The sequence below is a fragment of the Paramormyrops kingsleyae genome, chromosome 8 (assembly GCF_048594095.1).
Source record: "Paramormyrops kingsleyae isolate MSU_618 chromosome 8, PKINGS_0.4, whole genome shotgun sequence".
Taxonomy (NCBI): Eukaryota; Metazoa; Chordata; class Actinopteri; order Osteoglossiformes; family Mormyridae; genus Paramormyrops; species Paramormyrops kingsleyae.
Genome location: NC_132804.1, coordinates 37,470,316 through 37,489,800, shown reverse-complemented (window position 1 = coordinate 37,489,800; position 19,485 = coordinate 37,470,316). Strand labels below are relative to the sequence as shown.

At 42.0% G+C, this 19,485-nt stretch overlaps 1 protein-coding gene across 4 annotated transcripts in view; it reads right to left on the bottom strand.

Annotated features, from left to right (window-relative positions):
- Nucleotides 1-2,309: 2,309 nt before the first annotated feature.
- LOC111834425 (uncharacterized) overlaps nt 2,310-19,485 on the bottom strand; it is a 44,257-nt gene continuing 27,081 nt past the window's right edge. For 3 of the 4 annotated variants that reach the window (XM_072715783.1, XM_072715782.1, XM_072715781.1), the window contains one exon: nt 2,310-9,612. In XM_072715783.1, the coding sequence (XP_072571884.1) occupies nt 9,463-9,570 (108 nt within the window). In that variant the 5' untranslated portion in view covers nt 9,571-9,612 and the 3' untranslated portion in view covers nt 2,310-9,462. Of the gene's footprint in view, nt 9,613-12,101; nt 12,261-19,485 lie in introns of those variants that run through there. The other variant, XM_072715780.1, reaches the window with a different exon arrangement.

Here is a 19,485-nt window from a genome sequence, read left to right as displayed (position 1 = left end):
GAACCTTTTTGAGGCCGACCGAAAGTCACTTTCCTTGGCCTCACCGAACTCCTCCCACGCCCGGGTTTTTGCATCTGCGACCGCCCGAACTGCGTTCCGCCTGGCCCGCCGGTACCCGTCAGCTGCCTCCGGAGACCCCCGGGCTAATAATTCCCGGTAAGCCTCCTTCTTCAGCTTCCTCTGGTGTCCACTATCGGGTACGGGGGTTACCGCCACGACTGGCACCGACCACCCCGCAGCCACAGCTCCGTACGGCCGCTTCCATAATGGAGGTCCGGAACAGTGTCCATTCAGACTCAATGTCCCCAACCTCCCCCGGCATGCAGTTGGAATTCTGCCGGAGGCACGAGTTAAAGCTCCAGCGAACAGGAGCCTCTGCCAGACATTCCCAGCATACCCTCACTATGCGCTTGGGTCTACCAGGTCTGACCGGCTTCCTCCCCCGCCACCTGAGCCAACTCATCACCAGGTGGTGATCAGTTGACAGCTCTGCCCCTCTCTTTACCAGAGTGTCCAAGACGGAAGGCCGCAGATCAGATGATACGATTATAAAATCGATCATCAACCTGTAGCCCCGGGCATGTTCGTACCATGTCCACTTATGGACACCCTTATGCTCGAACATGGTGTTCATTATGGACAAACCATGCATTGCACAGAAGTCCAATAACAGAACACCACTCGGGTTCATATCAGGGAGGCCGTTCCTCCCAATCACCCCCTTCCAGGTCACACTGTCATTGCCCACATGAGCGTTGAAGTCCCCCAGCAAAACAATGGAATCCCCCCGCGGCACACCAAATAGCATACTGCTAAGGGAATCCAAGAAGGCCGGGTACTCCGAACTGACATTCGGCGCATAAGCGCAGATGACAGTCAGAGACCTATCCCCGACCCGAAGGCGCAGGGAAACAGCCCTCTCGTTCACCGGGGTAAACTCCGTTGTTAATGCACCGAGCTGTGGGCCCACCAATAGCCCCAGCCCGGCGTCGCTCACCCGCCGCAACTCCAGAGTAAAAGAGCGTCCAGCCCCTCTCCAGGAGATTGGTTCCAGAACCCAAGCTATGTGTTGAGGCGAGCCCAACTATATCTAGTCGATACCTCTCAACCTCACGCACAAGCTCAGGCTCCTTCCCCACCAGAGAGGTGACATTCCATGTCCCGAAAGCCAGTTTTGTCAGCCGGGGATCGGACCGCCAGAGCCTCCCTTGGCCGCCACCCGATCCACAAAGCACCGCACCCCTGACATTCCCCCTGCGGGTGGTGGGCCCACCTGGGGACAGTCCCACGTGCCTCTTTCGGGCTGTGCCCAGCCGGGCCCCACGGGCCAAGGCCCGGCCACCAGGCGCTCGCCAACGGGCCCTTCCCCCAGGCCTGGCTCCAGGGTGAGGCCCCGGTGACCCTAGTCCGGGTGAGGGAATCGGGACTTTGTTTTTAAATTTTTTCATGGGGTTCTTTTGGATTGCTCTTTGTCTGGCCCCTCCCCTGGGACCTTTTTGCCTTGGGAGACCCTACCAGGGGCTATTGCCCCCGACAACATAGCCCCTAGGTTCACTGAGGCACGCAAACCCCTCCACCACGATAAGGTGGCAATCCAAGGAGGAGTGTTTTTCCCTTTGCACACCATTCTTTGTAAACCCTAGAAATGGTTGTGCGTGAAAATCCCAGTAACTGAGCAGATTGTGAAATACTCAGACCGGCCCGTCTGGCACCAACAACCATGCCACGCTCAAAATTGCTTAAATCACCTTTCTTTCCCATTCTGACATTCAGTTTGGAGTTCAGGAGATTGTCTTGACCAGGACCACACCCCTAAATGCATTGAAGCAATTGCCATGTGATTGGTTGATTAGATAATTGCATTAATGAGAAATTGAACTGGGGTTCCTAATAATCCTTTAGGTGAGTGTATATGATCTTTTTATTTTATTCTAATAAATTTCTTTTTAGAAGAAAGTAGCACATTTGATACAACAAATGACACATTTAAGGTGTTTTCATGGATTTTGATGAAACACACTTCCCTAAATGCAGAGAGACCCCATTCAAGTGAATGTGAGGGTGGGGAGCAAGGGAAACTGTGAGGGGCTTACAATATTTATTGCATTTAAAAGTATGCCATTTGAATATGTTTCTCCTAAAGACATCCAAATTTATAAAAAAAAAAAAAAACACACAAGTCGTCACATTTTAGGCATGAAATAAATTTTTATTTGATGAAAACTGCATTGAGCTCTGAACAGCTTATGGTTAAAAATGCATTACATTAAAAATAAGGGACAACTCTGTAATAAAAAAGATAATATGCGCTAATAAAAAAAAAAAAACATTTGGGGTGACCTCAAAATGTGACCTCAAAGACCAGAACCGGGTATAAAATTCTAAGGGTGCATGTGACTTTTTTTTTAGCATTTTGTTGACTTAAGTGCTTGATGGGAGAATCAACCCAAAGGAGAACACTGAGCAGGCCATGTGGATAAAAATGAAGAAAAAAAGCACATTTGTTATAAACAGCATAATGTTCTAAGTGGAGCATTTACTATGATAATGCACAAACATGCTACAATGCACAAAGAAAAGGTCTATGTGTATATTGGGGAGTGGGCTTAAACTACCTGTGATATACTGTACTCCATTGTCAGTCAGTCAGAAGGTTACAATGATGCATTGAACATAGTCACTATCATATTACAAACAGAATATCTTTATTCAGCAATAAACTCTTCAATCCAATAATAAAATGCATAGCCCTATGTTACATTTCAAATTAGATATTCACAGGACATTTAAATGCATATCTCATATCCACAAATTAAAACATCAAAAGGCTTACTGATAATATGGCTTTGTCAAGACTTTACAGATTATCCATGATATATAAAACAAGGCTGAAACAATGTATTGGTAATATTAATGTTCACAGCATACCTGTCAAGTTTTGGTTTTGAAAATAAGGGAAATTTTTCGGCACCCACCGTGAGCCATCCCACCACCCCAACCAAGCTCCAGTATCCCTTTACATTTTAAGACAGGTGTACAAGAAATCTAAAATAACCACTTGTCATTTACATTTTATTTTCATTACACATTTTCTTTTAATTTCTCATGTTCACTCATGTGGCTCTCTGGCATTCACTAATGACATTATACAGATTTGTTGCAGACCTTGTATCCTTGTTGAAGTCGTCACAGAAGGTGAAAGTAACATTGTTTTTGGCACACAGCATTGCCATTTTAACCTCCGCATTTATGACCTGGTTAATGTTGTAAATGACCTGCAGACTACTGCAGGTGGCAGTTCTCGCGAGGCTACTGACAGTTCAGTTTGGAGAGGCAGAGGAATTTTTTTTAAATGATATTATAATACGGGAGTTTTACGGGAAAATACTAATACGGGAGGACGGCGGGAAAGAGGGGTAAAATACGGTAGTTTCCCAGTCAAAACGGGAGACTTGACAGCTATGTTTCACAGTAAGATATCAGTTTTATGACATAATTATTGTATAATTAAAACATGTAAAGCATGAACATCGGCACGTTTCCTTTAAACATACATTAGAAGTATTTTTGACTAGAATTCCTATGTAAATTGGCATTCAAGCTCTGAGTATCCTGAACATAATTCCACCAAAGAAGAGTTAAATTTAGTCTTTTCTTAATTTCCGCAGTAATACATTTGTCATTCACATGACGAGCCTTGAAGTCAGTCTAAGGCTATATGTTATATCTGAAGGCTGGAGTTACCTTACACCTAAATTAAATGGTTGCTTGCTGTTCGATTATAAGACTGCGATGCATTGTTTCTTTATCAGGCTGCCAACTGTTAGCTTATCCCTAGTTTAAGGCCAGTGTACAACTCACTGTACTGCAGATCTCCTGCCCCGAGGTATATGCTGCACAACAATGTGTTCTGAATTCCAATTATATCATAGCATTTTTCATTTATTCCTTTCCCCTACTGATACCCCACCTTTATCAGCTGATAAGGTTACATTCTTTATTTTGCACAAGGCTCACTTCCCACATCCTTGATTTCATTAAAGCACTAATTGGTCCACAGCTCATTCATTCATCAATGCTTTCTCAAAAGAAAAAATATTTGCTCAAAATGAACAAATTGTTAATATTGTTGCTATTATTAGTATTATGTTTATGTACTCAGATGATTTCCTGTCACTGAAACCAGATTCAGACTGAGGGGCATAATTAGTGTTATGCATATTTTGAAGTAGAGTAACGATAATCTGAGACTGTTGTATGTCTTTAAGGCATGGATGTATGGATACAGCAATATGTAAGTGTTATATACATTTTACAGATACAATTTCACATACAGACACATATAATAAACTAGCAAAAATCATCAGCCAGATATTTCTGTTTTCATTAGACATATACATGTACTCCAGATAATAGTCAGCACATCTAATCGCAAGAGAACAATTCATTTTGTTCATTCTATCACTACCTGACATGTGCTGGCCACACAGACACACACCAGATGACCAAATATATAGAAAAAATTCTTAAAGGTTTAAAGCCCACGTTTATTTTTTTTTAAGTAGGATGGTAGGGCTTGACAAATTCACGTGACAGAAGTAGGGTTAATTTATGAGCAGAGAAATAAATGATAAATGTAATAAATCTTGAATTTGACTGCTTGTTTTTTGGTTTTGTTGCATTTGCAAAGAAAGGATTTGAAGCCTTGCCTGTTTCAACCAATACATAATTTGATCATCCAGAAACAATGATATGATTCAAAGAAGAGGCATTCAAAAGTAAACCAACCATATCAAGAATATATTACATTAATAGTGTTATGGGTTTTGGTTTGTTTTTTGAATCTGACATAAGAATAATTTTACAATAAATAAATGTGATATTATTTAAGAGGCATCACTGCAGTACAATCAATATAACCAACTATTAGCTTTTATATTCTATGCACTTGTATTGTTTTTAAATGTCATAAAAAGTGATCATTTTAGCAAAATCTTATTTTAGATTTTTAATTTTATATTCTAAATATTGCCAAATAACTTTGAACTGTAATAAAACCATGCTTGAGATTCACAGTTAAAATAATGGCAAATAAAAAATATAATAAATGTTCTAAAATAAAAAAGAAACTGAGCATAAATCGTTTTATATACTCCTGCTGCTCTGTGCTCATTGCCAAATGGCAGCTCGATTTGCAGGCACTGGTTTTTAAAAAGGCACCTGGGCATAAGAAAATTTAAGGGTTTTCCAGCCTATCAATAACCATGTCTTGGGTTTTCCAAAGCTATGGAAGGAAGATTTCACAATATGAAAGATAGATTCCAATTTTGTGAGACTGTTCATTGAATGGAATACATGTGATCTGTCCATATAAACTTATGTGGTGCTTTAGAGTATAATCTATTACTAGGGCGAGAGAGAGAGAGAGAGAATAATAGTAATTTTGGGCGGAGCTTAGTATGGGTCCATTTATGATGTCATAGACGGGATGGGGTGTGTCCTTCATTCTGTTTGGTCCAGGGGTCTTGTCTATATATGGTATCAGATGCTGAAAAGGGGAACATGTGGTTTGTCAGACAGGGGACCGTTAAACTGTAAGGGAAAAAAAATACATGTATTTATTAATGTGTTATTTTTAATTATGTTTTAAGGAGTAATAAAAACATATAGCAGGATGAATGTAAACTAGCGCATACACATCCAGCGGGTGTCAGGCCGCAGCCACATGCTGTTAGGAGTTGGCACACGCAACCCGACTTTCAGTCATTTTAAAGGAAGAAAACACCTAAACTCGTTATATTTAACCAACATGTTTAAAGAAGAAAAAATTTAGAAGTATTCACCGATGTTTTATTTTTGTATAAGGTTGAAGAAAGCATTTAACCAACAAACTTTTCAGACGAAATTACCTTTCAGTCGACCCTGACGGCAAACAAAGTAGAAATTAGATATTTACCCATAATGCGCTCGATCAGCCTGTTACGCATGCGCATAGAGACATATTCCAGCATGCTCTCTCTCTCCACCCATGTAGCGTGTGTGCTCAGAGACACAACCCCATAAAACATCATATCCCAGCATGCTCTCTCTCTTGCCCATGTAGCGCGATGGTCATCCACTGTGCCACGAGACTACAGAGTGTCTATAGCACACCATTTAGATGCTGATACTGTGTATGGGAAGCACACAGCCAGCATCCCTTCCTGGCAGAAAACACATTAACTATGTTTATTAATCTGTCTTATTTGTAAATAGTATAAAATAAACTACAGTGGTACCTCAGTTCTCAAACTCATTAGAACTCAAATTTCTTAAAAGTCAAACCAACCAGTTCGAAAAAAAAATTACCTAGAATTCGATCTGAATCTCAGAAGTCAAACCGTGAATGCCGACCTAAGAGTACTTGTGAGGAAATGAGTCACGGGGCACGTCTCTCAGCAGAAACAAAGGGTAAAGCTTCAGTTTCAGCCTCGCATTTGCTGTGATAGCATCGTGCATGTTTACTCTAGCTGAATACATATAGATAGTAAAAATACATTTAGACAATGATAGACAGTAACAGTAACTATTATTATATAATAAAATACATTTAAAAATAAAGATTTCTTAATTATTTTAATATTAATAATAAACCATTAATACATTTTAATTATAATAGTATTGTCGTGCTGAACAGGGATGGAACGGAGACAAAGGTGCAGATGACAGGGTATCAGGCAATACGGGGTTTAATTACAGGTAAGGCAGGCAAAACGCAGACGGACAATACAATGACTGGAGAAACAAACTGAAATGCGGACGAAATACAGAGGACTAATGACAACAACCAGAAACAGCTGATCACACAGGGATTCCATGCGGGGTTAATGAGGGGGCGTGGCACAAGGAAGGAGCGGACGATCAGGGCAGGACACATTGTTTTTTTTTTTTAACTTTACACATTGTTTGGATATATTTATTTTCTTACTTTACAAATTACTGTTTTGATAAATATGCTTAGATGTGTTTAGTACAGTATATGCTCTTCTTGTTTTATCCGGTTCATTTTGTGTTTAAATGCTAAAAAAATATATTTCGGTGTAATTTTTTGGGGCCGGGAACCAATTAGTTGGTTTTCCATTATTTCTTATGGGGAAAATTCGATCAGAACTCAAGCTTTTTAGGATTCGATCCAGAGTTCTGAACGGATTAAGTTAGAGTTCTGAGGTACCACTGTATTTCTAATTAAAGTAAAACACCACAACTCTGGCTTGTTCCCGGCCTTTCCCACAGTCTCTGGGATAGGCCCGGACACCCACTAAATTTAATTAGAAATACAGGGCCTGAATATAACAAAAAATAGCAGAAAGGTATTTGGATAATCACCGGATAGAGCACTATAACTTAAATGGTGTATGACAAATTAGTATATATTTTTTTTAACAAATAAGATTAAAGAAATAAATCTGTTTAGTTGTATTTTGTCAATTTCTATTAAATAGGATGGACTGGTTTATTTAATTACATTTAATAACTGTAGGAACTAGTGAGAGGTATTTAGCAACAGGCATCAAAAACATTTTTTAAAAACTTAACAGAATAATGCCTTAGTTATTTTAATAAACACGCTTTTTCAGTAAATATTTGTTCACACTCATGCACACACACGCACAGACACACACACACACACACAGCAAAGCCCCGGACATGCACATAAGCACACACCCAAGGACTGGCCTTTAGAATTAGAATTTGATAACTTAATGTCTGTGAAACAGACAACAGTAGGTGCTCCTAAACAAGATGGTATTACAGAACCTAGCAACCTGCCCTACGCTCCTTATTTCTGCAGACTTCACACAAACAGTACCTGCAAGGAGTTCGACCGAGCCCACTGGAACCTCTACCGATCAACTTAACACAGCTAAACCCTACATGGTCACAGCGCAAGCTAGCGAGACAGTGCAAGCATTGGGCTTGGGGGAACATATTCTCGCAACATGATTATGTCAGGAGATTGTTCCCAGCCTTGCCCACTGTCTCTGGGGAATAGGCTCGGATAGGAACTAGTAAGCAGCATTTAGCAACAAGCATCAAAAACATATTTTTTAAAACTTTAACAGAATAGGAAGAACCTAAATAGCGGCTAGAAATGATCAACCAGGCAGGCATTAGTGTGCTTTGGATGACACATTAGTGGGGGTAGGAACTGTGGAATCAGGCAAGGGGGTAAGAATTTAGGATATATTTTTGTTATTTTAAAGAAGGTGGACATGATTATTTAATTACATTTAATAGGTACTAGTAAGCTGCATTTAGCATCATGCATCAAATACACATTAAAAACTTTAAAGAATAATGCCTTAGTTATTTTAATAAAGACATTCTTCAGTAAATGTCAGACATCCTACAAGGTGTCCCCACGGCCCCTGCTTACATCATCCACAAGCTCGGTTTGAGATGCTTGCTGGAGTAGCATGTTAAGTTGACAATGGTAACTGACCTGCAGCCTGCTTGATAGTTAATGAAACATAGTCCAAATTCAACAGTGTCAGCGGTCATCCACTATGCAGTGAGACTACAGAGTGACTAAAACGCCCCGTTTAACCACTGGTCCTTATTTTTTTAAAACTTTGACAGAATACAACCTTAGTTATTTTAATAAACATGTTTTCTCAGTAAATGTTTGTTCACGCTCATGTGCACAAATACACACCCCGGAGGTTGGGTGCTTTAGGGTTTAACTTTAAGTCTGTGAAAGTAGGATCGTGATGTGTATCCAAGCCCCAGAACACACTAACTTAGTTGTTCACTAACTTTTCACGAAAAAACAGACAGAAATAGACTTGTAAATTTTTAAGAAACTACAGTAACGGCTTTTGTTAATATTTAAAGGTAGTGACTATTATTCTCTCTCAAGAGCTACAGTTTTTGAAAATATGAACTCAAACTACCTTATGAAGTGAAGCCTATACAGTATGTATAGCACTGGACTGGTAGGAATTTCACTAAGGGACAAATCATAGAAATAACTTATTTCAAGAACTCTAATTGAACTAAATTGACTAATCTAATTTCTTAAATATAGTATTTGAGTTATTATTTGAGCAGTAAATCCTATGGAAATACATTGTAAGTTAAAACCTCAAACTATCATGGACTGGAATTGCATACTTCTACATTACATGGTTTTATTACATTACTCAGCGAATTGCTTGGATGTCATGAAACAGAGTGTGGCCTACTGGCAAAGGACTGAGGAACTCATTTATTTTTTGCAAGTGTGAAATGTGTCAGAGAGAGATTGCACAAGTACATATGAAACACTGAGACATGGCTGTTCATATACAGAGTAACAGCTGATTCACTTCTCCAAGGGCCAGCCACAGAAAGTGCAGCCATGAGTGCTCCTATTGTCATGTAAGATCATGTTGAAGATTGCTCTACACCAGAGGATATGGAGTAGGTTCCCGCCTACCCTGATCAAACAGCGGTTTCCTGGTCCTTTCGCTGCTCTTCCTCCTTTTTCTTGTGTTTCATCCGACAGAAGCCGTGGAGGCCACAGAAGCAGGCAAAGGTAAATTGTGGCATGTCCTATCTACCTTTTGGCATCCAATTGCCTACACTACCTACCTGTAAAAAGAAAGAGGGAGAGACACTGAATATTTAAATTTAAAAATATAAAAGTCTGACTCTTCATAATGGAAGCATTACAACTTAATTTGCTAACTTAATTATTTCAAACCACCTTCAACATAGAAATATAGTACTTCCTTATACATGTTGCAGTTGTTAAGATAGTGGAACTGAATTTGTAAACTTGGATAATGTATCCCACAGGAAATAAAAATAGTGAAATGGCATCATTAATTTATGCATTACATTGTTACAGGAAATACAATGACAGAAAGACAAATGTTTTGGAGCACTGCTGTATCCTAGAAGCTGAATATTAACACGTGATTCTTGAAAAACTGTTTTTTGTTCATGCCAAACATGGTAGTGGGCATTATGACAAATCAACTCCAGATTTTTTCTCTTAGTTAACTTTTATGGATGCCATACTTGTTCCATTTTTTACTAACTGCAGAGTCTTTAAAAATTAAGCAATAACATACAACAAGGAGTGTGGATGTAATCCAACATAAAAAAAAATATTTGTTGGTACCTTGGGCGGAGCCTATATTGTGGGTGGGGCTTAAATTGGGGTATGGGGATTATGTCCATATATGGTATCATACATGCTTATGCTATGTGATAAGGGGGGCCACGTGGTTTGGGGTTGCCGTTTAAACTTTAATAGAATAAAAATTTATTACATGTTATTGTTAATTATGTTTTAAGGAATAATAAAACAGGATGAATGTAAGCTAGTGCGTACATGGCCAGCGGGGGTTCTGTCCGCAGTAGACACAAGCGCCCCCGTGTATTTTAAAAAGAAGAAAGCACTTAAACTCATTATACTTACGCAGCATGTTTAAAGAAGAAAAACTTTAGCGTTATTTTAAAAGAAAGAAAAGCCAGAGCAGGTGGAATTTATACAAGTACAAACATGCCCGAACGAAACACTGTCAGAAGTGCAAATTAAACAAGCACAAGTTTAACCCTCAATGGTTCCTTGGGGTGCGTTCTGCACCCCCTAGCCATTTCTATGGCTACTACCATGTTGTTATAAAAATTACAGCAGTTATCCTCTAGGACATTGTAAGTGAACCAGTTTCACATACGGTCATGCATAAAATGATAGAAAAAGTGTTGACGTCAATTATCGCTGGCATATTTTCATCGGGGGTGCAATATGCACCCCAAAAAAGACTTAATTTATGACAGATGTCTGTGGAGATTCTCAGTTATCCAGGTCATGGTTATCCTAAAAAAGGGTTATGCAATAGCAACTGGACTTTGTTTTTCGTAGAAGATGTTTCGCACTCCAACTGGAGTGCTTTCTCAATTCTGACTGTCTGGTTGGCATAGCAGGTTTATGAACCCTGTGGAGTCCTCAAGTTGTTAGCACTTGATGGTTACCTGTGGGTTGTTGTTGTTCCCCCTGACTTTCATGTGTTTCACTGATACCACCTGAGGCCGAGTGTGAACGACTGTGAAAGCGTCTGGGCAAAGTTGAAAGAACTGCATTGTAGGTGGACCGGGAGGATGACTGGTTCAAATGAACGACCATCGTTGAACAGAGGAGGTGGCCATAGACATAATCTATCACCCACCTACAATGCAGTTCTTTCAACTTTGCCCAGATGGTTCCACATTCGTTCACGCTCGGCCTCAGGTGGTATCAGTTAAACATCACGACAAGGCTGTTAATGGTCCGAAACAAAAACCAGAGATCATCCTTCATTATAATGCAACTAAGAGCAGCGTAGATAACATGGATCATTTAGCCTGCATCTACTCTTGTAAACAAAAGATCAACAGGTGACCAGCTAAAGTGAAGAGGACACAGGGATGTTGTCACCTGTGCCCGCGCGAGTTTGACAGGAAGACACGCAAATTCTGCGATAAGTGCTCTAGGCCTGCTAGTCCAGCACACTCTGTCAATAGATCAAATGTACTGTGTGACAAATGCATATGTATGATTTAGACATGTCATTTGCAGAAATCTTGAACAATGTTTGCATCTGAAAGGTGTGATAATGCATGTTTTCCAATTTTATTACGACATTGGAATTAAAATGGCGCTTACATCGCGGCAGTGAAAGGGTCGGCTAGACGGAATGTGCATTATATGACCAGTTCCCTCCGCTGCCCCCCCCACTGCTGCAACCCCTTTAACTGCACTATTTCACTGCATAAGCTGTGCATGCACCATGCAGTTAACTAATAAATGTATCTTAACTTTAGTTCATTGAATTTGAGCTTCGTACCATTGAATTATATATGCCAATGAATAGGGGTGTAATCTGAACCCCAAGGACCTGGAACGTAACTTTCTGACAAGGACCCATTGAGGGTTAAACAAGCACAAGTCCCAAGCGAAACCAATGAACTTACAGCATGTCGTTTTACAAGAAACAAAGCACTTAAATATTTTAACACAAGTTTTAAAAATGCTGCAAAAGCCATTATTAGTTAAACAGTTTATTTCAATGTAAATAGAAAAAGTATTTCACCAAACGTGAAGAACCAGCAATAGCCGCTCTGGGTTCCTACGACGCCGCACAAACAGTGGGGTCAAGGCAGCAATTATCCCGCAACGGAGCGAACCCGACATGCATCCTCCCAGTTCAAAAGTTACGCGTCAACTGACTGTCCGTGGGGGGCAGCACTTGCGCATGCGCACTCACGCAGACATCCCATTTCAAAATGGTGGCACCTGTTATTTTAAATTAAAAAAAAGCACTTTTCTGCCAATGTGAATAATAAAATAAAACATCCTAAGCATTTCAACAAGAAGAATCAAGGAATAACGCAGCCAATTCTTGTTAAAATGACTCTCGCTCTCTCTCTCCATGTCGTGCTTGTGCGTAGAGCCACAATCCCCACATACCACTATCATTTATTGAAAACAGCTGAGGCAACTAGTTTTCTGAATTTTAAAGTGTGTATAAAATAAGTAAATGTGTGTAAAATAAGTATAAGATGTGTTATAAAACATATAACTAACGATAATTAATAAAGAATTTAAGCAAAATATCCCACACACACCCCGGCCTATAGCTGGCAGTATTGTTAACAGGGTATTTTTTAACAAATAAAATACATTACATGAATTTATTAATGTACTGGTTAAAATGCGTTTTGAGGATAATAAAACTTTTAACAGCGTAATTTTAACGGGGTCACTGGACGCGTCAAGCTATTCTAGCTAGAGAGGAAAGAGGGTCTGGCAGTTTTAAATGGTAAAAGCAGTAGCTGTGTATTGTTAACGGGGTATTTTTAAACAAAATACACTATTTCACATCGGTAAAAACAAGGCTATCCTGTTTTTACTGCATGTTGGCACCAACGACATAGGCAAGGGCAGGAGGGCTGTTCTGCATGATAAATTTATAGAAGTCATAGATAAGCTTAGAAGCAGAACATCCATGGTGGTATTTTCTGGAATACTTCCCATGCCACGTGCAAGCCGGGCTAAGCTAGCTGAGATAAGGAGATTAAATGCATGGCGAAAAGGGTTGTGGAGGAAAGAGGGGTTTAGGTTTGCGGGGCACTGGAAGATGTTCTGGAACATGTGGGACCTGTTCAAGCCGGATGGGTTACATTTGAACCAGAGGGGAACCAGTGAATTAGGGAGGTGTATGTGTAGAGTAGTTGAAAAATGTTTAAACTCGGGACAGGGGGGCAGGGAGGTTAGTGAAGAAAATAGGTGGGGGGAGACAGAAAGCCCAAACTAATATTAAAACTGGGCACTGTAAAAGGCCTACCCTTTGCTGTCTGTACTTAAACACTAGGAGTATTACAAACAAAATTCATGATTTAGAGGCTTTAATTTCATCATACTCTTACGACATTATAGGAATAACAGAAACATGTGATAATGATGGAGAAGAATATAATATTGATTGGTACACGTTGTTCCGTAGAGACTGGATAGGCTAGGCAAGAAGGGAGGTGGTGTTGCAGTATACGTAAAATAAAACTTGTAGGCAAGGAAGCTCACTGATAAAAATAAAAGTACAGAAGCCGTATGGGTAAAACTAGATGCTTAAAACTCAAATGGCCTAATTGTCAGTGTTTGGTATTGTCACGCCCTGCTCCGTCCGATCCTGATGTGTGCTCGCCTGAGCCCCATCGTAACAGAATGACAGATCTCCACAACAATTCACCGCAGCAAGCCGAAAACCAACGGATCGGCTTGCTGCAAGAGGTGATATACTGGCTGTCCCAACCCGAGGTCCAGGAAGACCCCGTAGCCTGGGACATGGCCAGCCGGAGTGGAGACCTCCTGAGGGAGGCACCCCCACCTGGAAATATGCAGGAGGTAGGCGAGAATCTTCGGCTGCTAATACAGCGGATTACAGACCGGAGAGCCCAGTTGGTCGCGTTGTGCTGCGCTGGGGCTGCTGTACCACCTTCTGTCCCCACAGAAACGGCGCAGCTGCTTCCTTCCACCGCCACAAGCCGGAGGCGGAAGAAGAAAAGGAGAGAGCAGAGACAGAAGGAGGACCTGACAATCTTCCTGGGAGCTGCCTCTCTTTCCCCAGCATCGTTTCCTGCTGGTCTTTGTGGGGAGGCCCTGATCGCTGCGGACGTCAGCGCCATTGTGAAGGTGCCTTAAAGGGGCAGCGCCTGCACGCCCGGCGCCGATCCTGGCACCTATCTTGGACCTGCCTGCTCCGGACTTGCCAGCAGCATCGGCTGCAACGGCCGCCGCCCTGCCCGCGGCACCGCCTGCTGCTGTTGCCGCCGCTCTGCCCGCGGCACCGCCGGCTGCTGCCGGCGCTCTGCCTGCAGCATCGCCTGCTGCTGCTGCCGCTCTGCCTGCGGCACTGCCTGCTGCAGCTTCCGCCGCTTTGCCAGTGGCACCGCCTGTCCAGCCTGACCTGCTCGTCCGGCCTGCGGTTGCTGCAGCTGCCGTCGCTGCTCTGCCCGAGGTGCCTACTGCGGCGCCCCCTTCTGGCCACGTGAAGGCGGCGCCCGCCGAGGTGCCCCCTGCTGACCGCACGCTTGAGGGACCTGCTGTGGCACCCCCTGCTGGCCGCATGCATGGCGGTGCCCACCGTGGCACCCCCTGTTGGCTGCGTGATGGCGGAGTCCGCCGAGGCGCCCCCTGTTGGCCACGTAATGGTGGTGCCCGCCGAGGCGCCCCCTGCTGGCCGCACGCCTGAGATGCCTGCGGAGGCGTCCCCTGTTGGCCACACGTCCTCTCTGCCCGCGGCCCTGCCTGAGGCCGCCGTTCCCGTCCTGCCCGCGGCCCTGCCTGAGGCCGCCGTTCCCGTCCTACCTGAGCCCGGTGTGCGCGCCTTTGAGGGGGGGTTCTGTCACGCCCTACTCCGTCTGATCCTGATGTGTGCCATGCCCACCTCGTTACCTCGTGTTCATCCCCGATTGAGATCACCTGTGTCCTGTTATTTCTGGATAGTCTTTTGTATTTAGTCCAAGTCTCAGTCTGTCTTCCCCAGATCCGTCATTGTATTGTTTCGATGTTTGTTCCTGTCAGCCTTCCCGCTCTTAATAAACCCCGTTTGTCCGTATTTATGGCTCCAATCGCCTGCTTTCCGGCTCGCCTGAGCCCCATCGTAACAGGTATAGAGGACCTAATGTAGCTGCAGAGGAAAGCAGAATATTATATGACGAGATCAGGATTATGAGTAATAAAAATGAAGTGGTGGTTATAGGTAATTTTAATTTACCTGGGATACAGTGGGACATCTCTGTCAGTCTTCTGTAAATGAACTTGAGATGGTGGAATTAGTATAGGATTGTTTTTTTTACTCAGTTTGTTAATACCCCTACCTGAGGAGAAGCCCTACTTGATCTTTTTTTCCCGAATAACCAGGATAGGATTTGAAAATTAGAGATTTTAGAACCACTGAGGTTAATTTTAGTGTCTGAAGAACAAAGTCCAAAACAAAATTATACAATGTTAGGAAGGCAAATTTTAATGGCATGAGACTGAAACTAGAAACTGCAAACTGGATGCAGTTGAAGAGGCATGGGGATTTTTAAAAGCATAGTGGACTTCATACCTGTTTCCAGCAAAACTAAATCTAAGAAACTACAACCATGGTGATTTATTATGGATATTAAGAATAAAGTCAGGAGAAAAAGGGCTATCTTCCACAAATGGAAAATAACTAATGACTTCAAAATAAAGCAGCAGTATTTAAGTCTAGATGTTGAGATAAAAAATAACATTGGACTCGCTAGGGGTAAATGGAGAAAGGAAGACTGCATTGAAGGTTAAGGATGACATTGAAAGTTTTTTCCAGTATTTTAACTCCGAAAGAGCTCTAAAAGCTGAAATCACTAATTTGCAGGATAGGAAAGGCCTTATAATTGAAAATGAAATTGATATAGTAAATGAGTTTAATGATTATTTTACATGGGTTTTCACAGTAGAGAACACAAGTAACTTACCACCATTTAGTACAAATATAGCTTCGTAAATGACCAATATACACTCACCTAAAGGATTATTAGGAACACCTGTTCAATTTCTCATTAATGCAATTATCTAATCAACCAATCACATGGCAGTTGCTTCAATGCATTTAGGGGTGTGGTCCTGGTCAAGACAATCTCCTGAACTCCAAACTGAATGTCAGAATGGGAAAGAAAGGTGATTTAAGCAATTTTGAGCGTGGCATGGTTGTTGGTGCCAGACGGGCCGGTCTGAGTATTTCACAATCTGCTCAGTTACTGGGATTTTCACGCACAACCATTTCTAGGGTGCAATGGTGTACAAAGGGAAAAACATCCAGTATGCGGCAGTCCTGTGGGCGAAAATGCCTTGTTGATGCTAGAGGTCAGAGGAGAATGGGCCGACTGATTCAAGCTGATAGAAGAGCAACTTTGACTGAAATAATCACTCGTTACAACCGAGATATGCAGCAAGGCATTTGTGAAGCATTGTTTCTGACCATGTCCATCCCTTTATGACCACCATGTACCCATCCTCTGATGGCTACTTCCAGCAGGATAATGCACCATGTCACAAAGCTCGAATCATTTCAAATTGGTTTCTTGAACATGACAATGAGTTCACTGTACTAAAATGGCCCCCACAGTCACCAGATCTCAACCCAATAGAGCATCTTTGGGATGTGGTGGAACGGGAGCTTCGTGCCCTGGATGTGCATCCCACAAATCTCCATCAACTGCAAGATGCTATCCTATCAATATGGGCCAACATTTCTAAAGAATGCTTTCAGCACCTTGTTGAATCAATGCCACGTAGAATTAAGGCAGTTCTGAAGGCGAAAGGGGGTCAAACACCGTATTAGTATGGTGTTCCTAATAATCCTTTAGGTGAGTGTATGTATAACTGAGGCTGATATATAGCATAGGTAAACTCAAAATAAATAAATCGCAGGGCCCTTTTACGTATGGTTTTAAAAGAGATGAGGGATATTGTTAGCCAACCTTTAACTTTACTATTACAGAAATCCTTATCTGCTGGTGTGGTACCTTCTGATTGGAAGCATACTAATATAATGCCCATATTCAAAAAAGGGGGTAGAAGTAATCTAGCAAACTTTTGGCCAATCAGCTTAACTTGCATAACAGGAAAATGTAAGCTATAATCCAAGTGAAAATGGTAGATTACCTGGATTCAAATAACATTGTGAGGGAAAGCGGACATGGATTTAGGAGAGGTAGATCCTGTTTAACTAATCTACTTGAGTTCTTTGAGGAAGCTACAAGAGAAATTGATCAGAAAAATGCCTACGATGTGATCTTCTTAGATTTCCAGAAGGCATTTAATGGTGTCCCTCACAAATGGCTCTTGCCTAAGCTCAAAGCTGCAGGGATTTTAGGAACTGTAGCAGCTTGGTTCAAAAACTGGTTAACTGATAGAAAGCAGCGGGAAGTTATTAGAGGCACAATGTCACATTGGGCCTGTGTTCATAGTGGGGTACCGCAGGGTTCAGTTTTAGGACGACTATTGTTCCTAATTTATATTAATGATATTGACACCAATACATACAGTTAACTGGTTAAATTTGCAGACGAAACCAAGGTGGGTGGTGTAGCTGACACTGAACTAGCAGCACAGAGGCTAAAATGGGATCTTGATTTAATTTACGACTGGGCTGATACCTAGAAGATGAAATTTAACATAGATGAATGTAAGGTAATCCATGAAGGGAGCATAAATATAAAGTACAGATATTTTATGTGTTCCACTGAAATAAAGGTAGCTGATTATGAGAGAGACCTCAGTGTGTATGTTGATGGTTCTATATCTCACTCTCACCAGTGTGGGGAAGCAATAAAAAAGGCCAATAAGATGTAGGGTTACATCTCTAGGTGTGTGGAGTTTAAGTCAAGGGAGGTGATGCTATGATTATACCAGGGCTGTGGAGTCGGTAGATAAATGCTCCGACTCCGACTCCTCAGTTTCTAAATCTTCCGACTCCGACTCCCCGACTCCTCTGTATGTATATACTATGCTAATGTATTTTCTACATCCATTGAAGGAAAGGAAGGCAACATACATGTCATTTCACCACAGAACTACTGGCTAGGAAGCCAACACTCTACTATAATGGCAGATTAAAGACAAACACAATGAAAACAAGGATTTTGCCACCGACCGATGTGCGTGTACAATCGCGGCAATTGATTGGCGGCCGCAGATTGAGGGTGTCCACATGGACGGGCAGATCCTGCTTGCCGAAAATCTCGACCACCGCCCCCATCCAAAGTAATGTGATGCCTCTGTCTGCTGCAGTGGCTGTCTCCTCTGTCAGCCAGCCGGAAGTTTAGTGCATTGTGTCACTCACCGGCCAGCTGATCAGCAGAAAGAGCCTCTGCTGGAGACAGGTAGGGAGATCTGTGTTCTTGGTTCCTTCGGCCCCCTTCACTAGCTCATAGGGAAGGGGAGCCGACGGAGCTGAGAACACACCAGATGATTTTTCAGGCGTTTGACACGTGATGACTCGTTGAACGGCCGAAAAATCGGCAGTGCATCTGTAAATGTATGGGGGGCTTTAGGCTAGGTTCACAGTTCCCTGTAACAGTGGAACACGACACAATGGAAAGCGGTGCCGCACCTTACCTGTGCATTACATCCCATATAGTGACGCATACAGTCAATGAAAAGCATGCTTCATGGTTACTTGACATGTTCGTTTTGTGGTAACATTATGCACTGCATGCATTGGGCTTTATTCTTACAGCAGAGAAGTAGTTCATTATGACTGTTTGTGAATTGGGACATTTCAACTTACTTTTTTAATTTCCATTTAAATTTAGTAGGAGTCGGAGTCGGTTAACTTTTTGCCGACTCTGACTCCAGGTACCCAAAATTGTCTCTGACTCCGACTCCTTGACTCCGACTCCACAGCCCTGGATTATACAATTCCTTGGTAAGACCTCACCTAGAATATTGTGTGCAGGTTTTGTCACTATACTTTAAAAAGGACATTGTTGCATTTTAAAAGGTTCAATGTAGGGCTACCAGAATCATTCCTGAATTTAGAGGAATGTCTTATGAGGAGAGGTTAGCTGGACTGACTCTGTTTAGCCTCGAGCAAAGGAGACTAAGGGGAGACATGATCCAGTTATATAAGATTCTAACAGGTCTGGATGCTGTTCAGCCAAATGGCTACTAGTACTCATGGCCATAAGTGGAAGTTAGCGGGAGAACATTTAAAAATGAATTTGAAAAAGCACTTCTTTACACAGCATGTAGTTAGAGTATGGAACAGTCTTCCAGTTAGTGTAGTACAAGCTAAAACCCTGGGCTCCTTTAAGTCAGAGCTAGATAAGATTTTAACAACTCTGAGCTATTAAAGTTTTCCCCAAACGAGCTTGATGGGCCGAATGGCCTCCTCTCATTTGTAAATTCTGCAATGTCCTTTGTTTGCTCTTGCGTCCAAAGTGAAT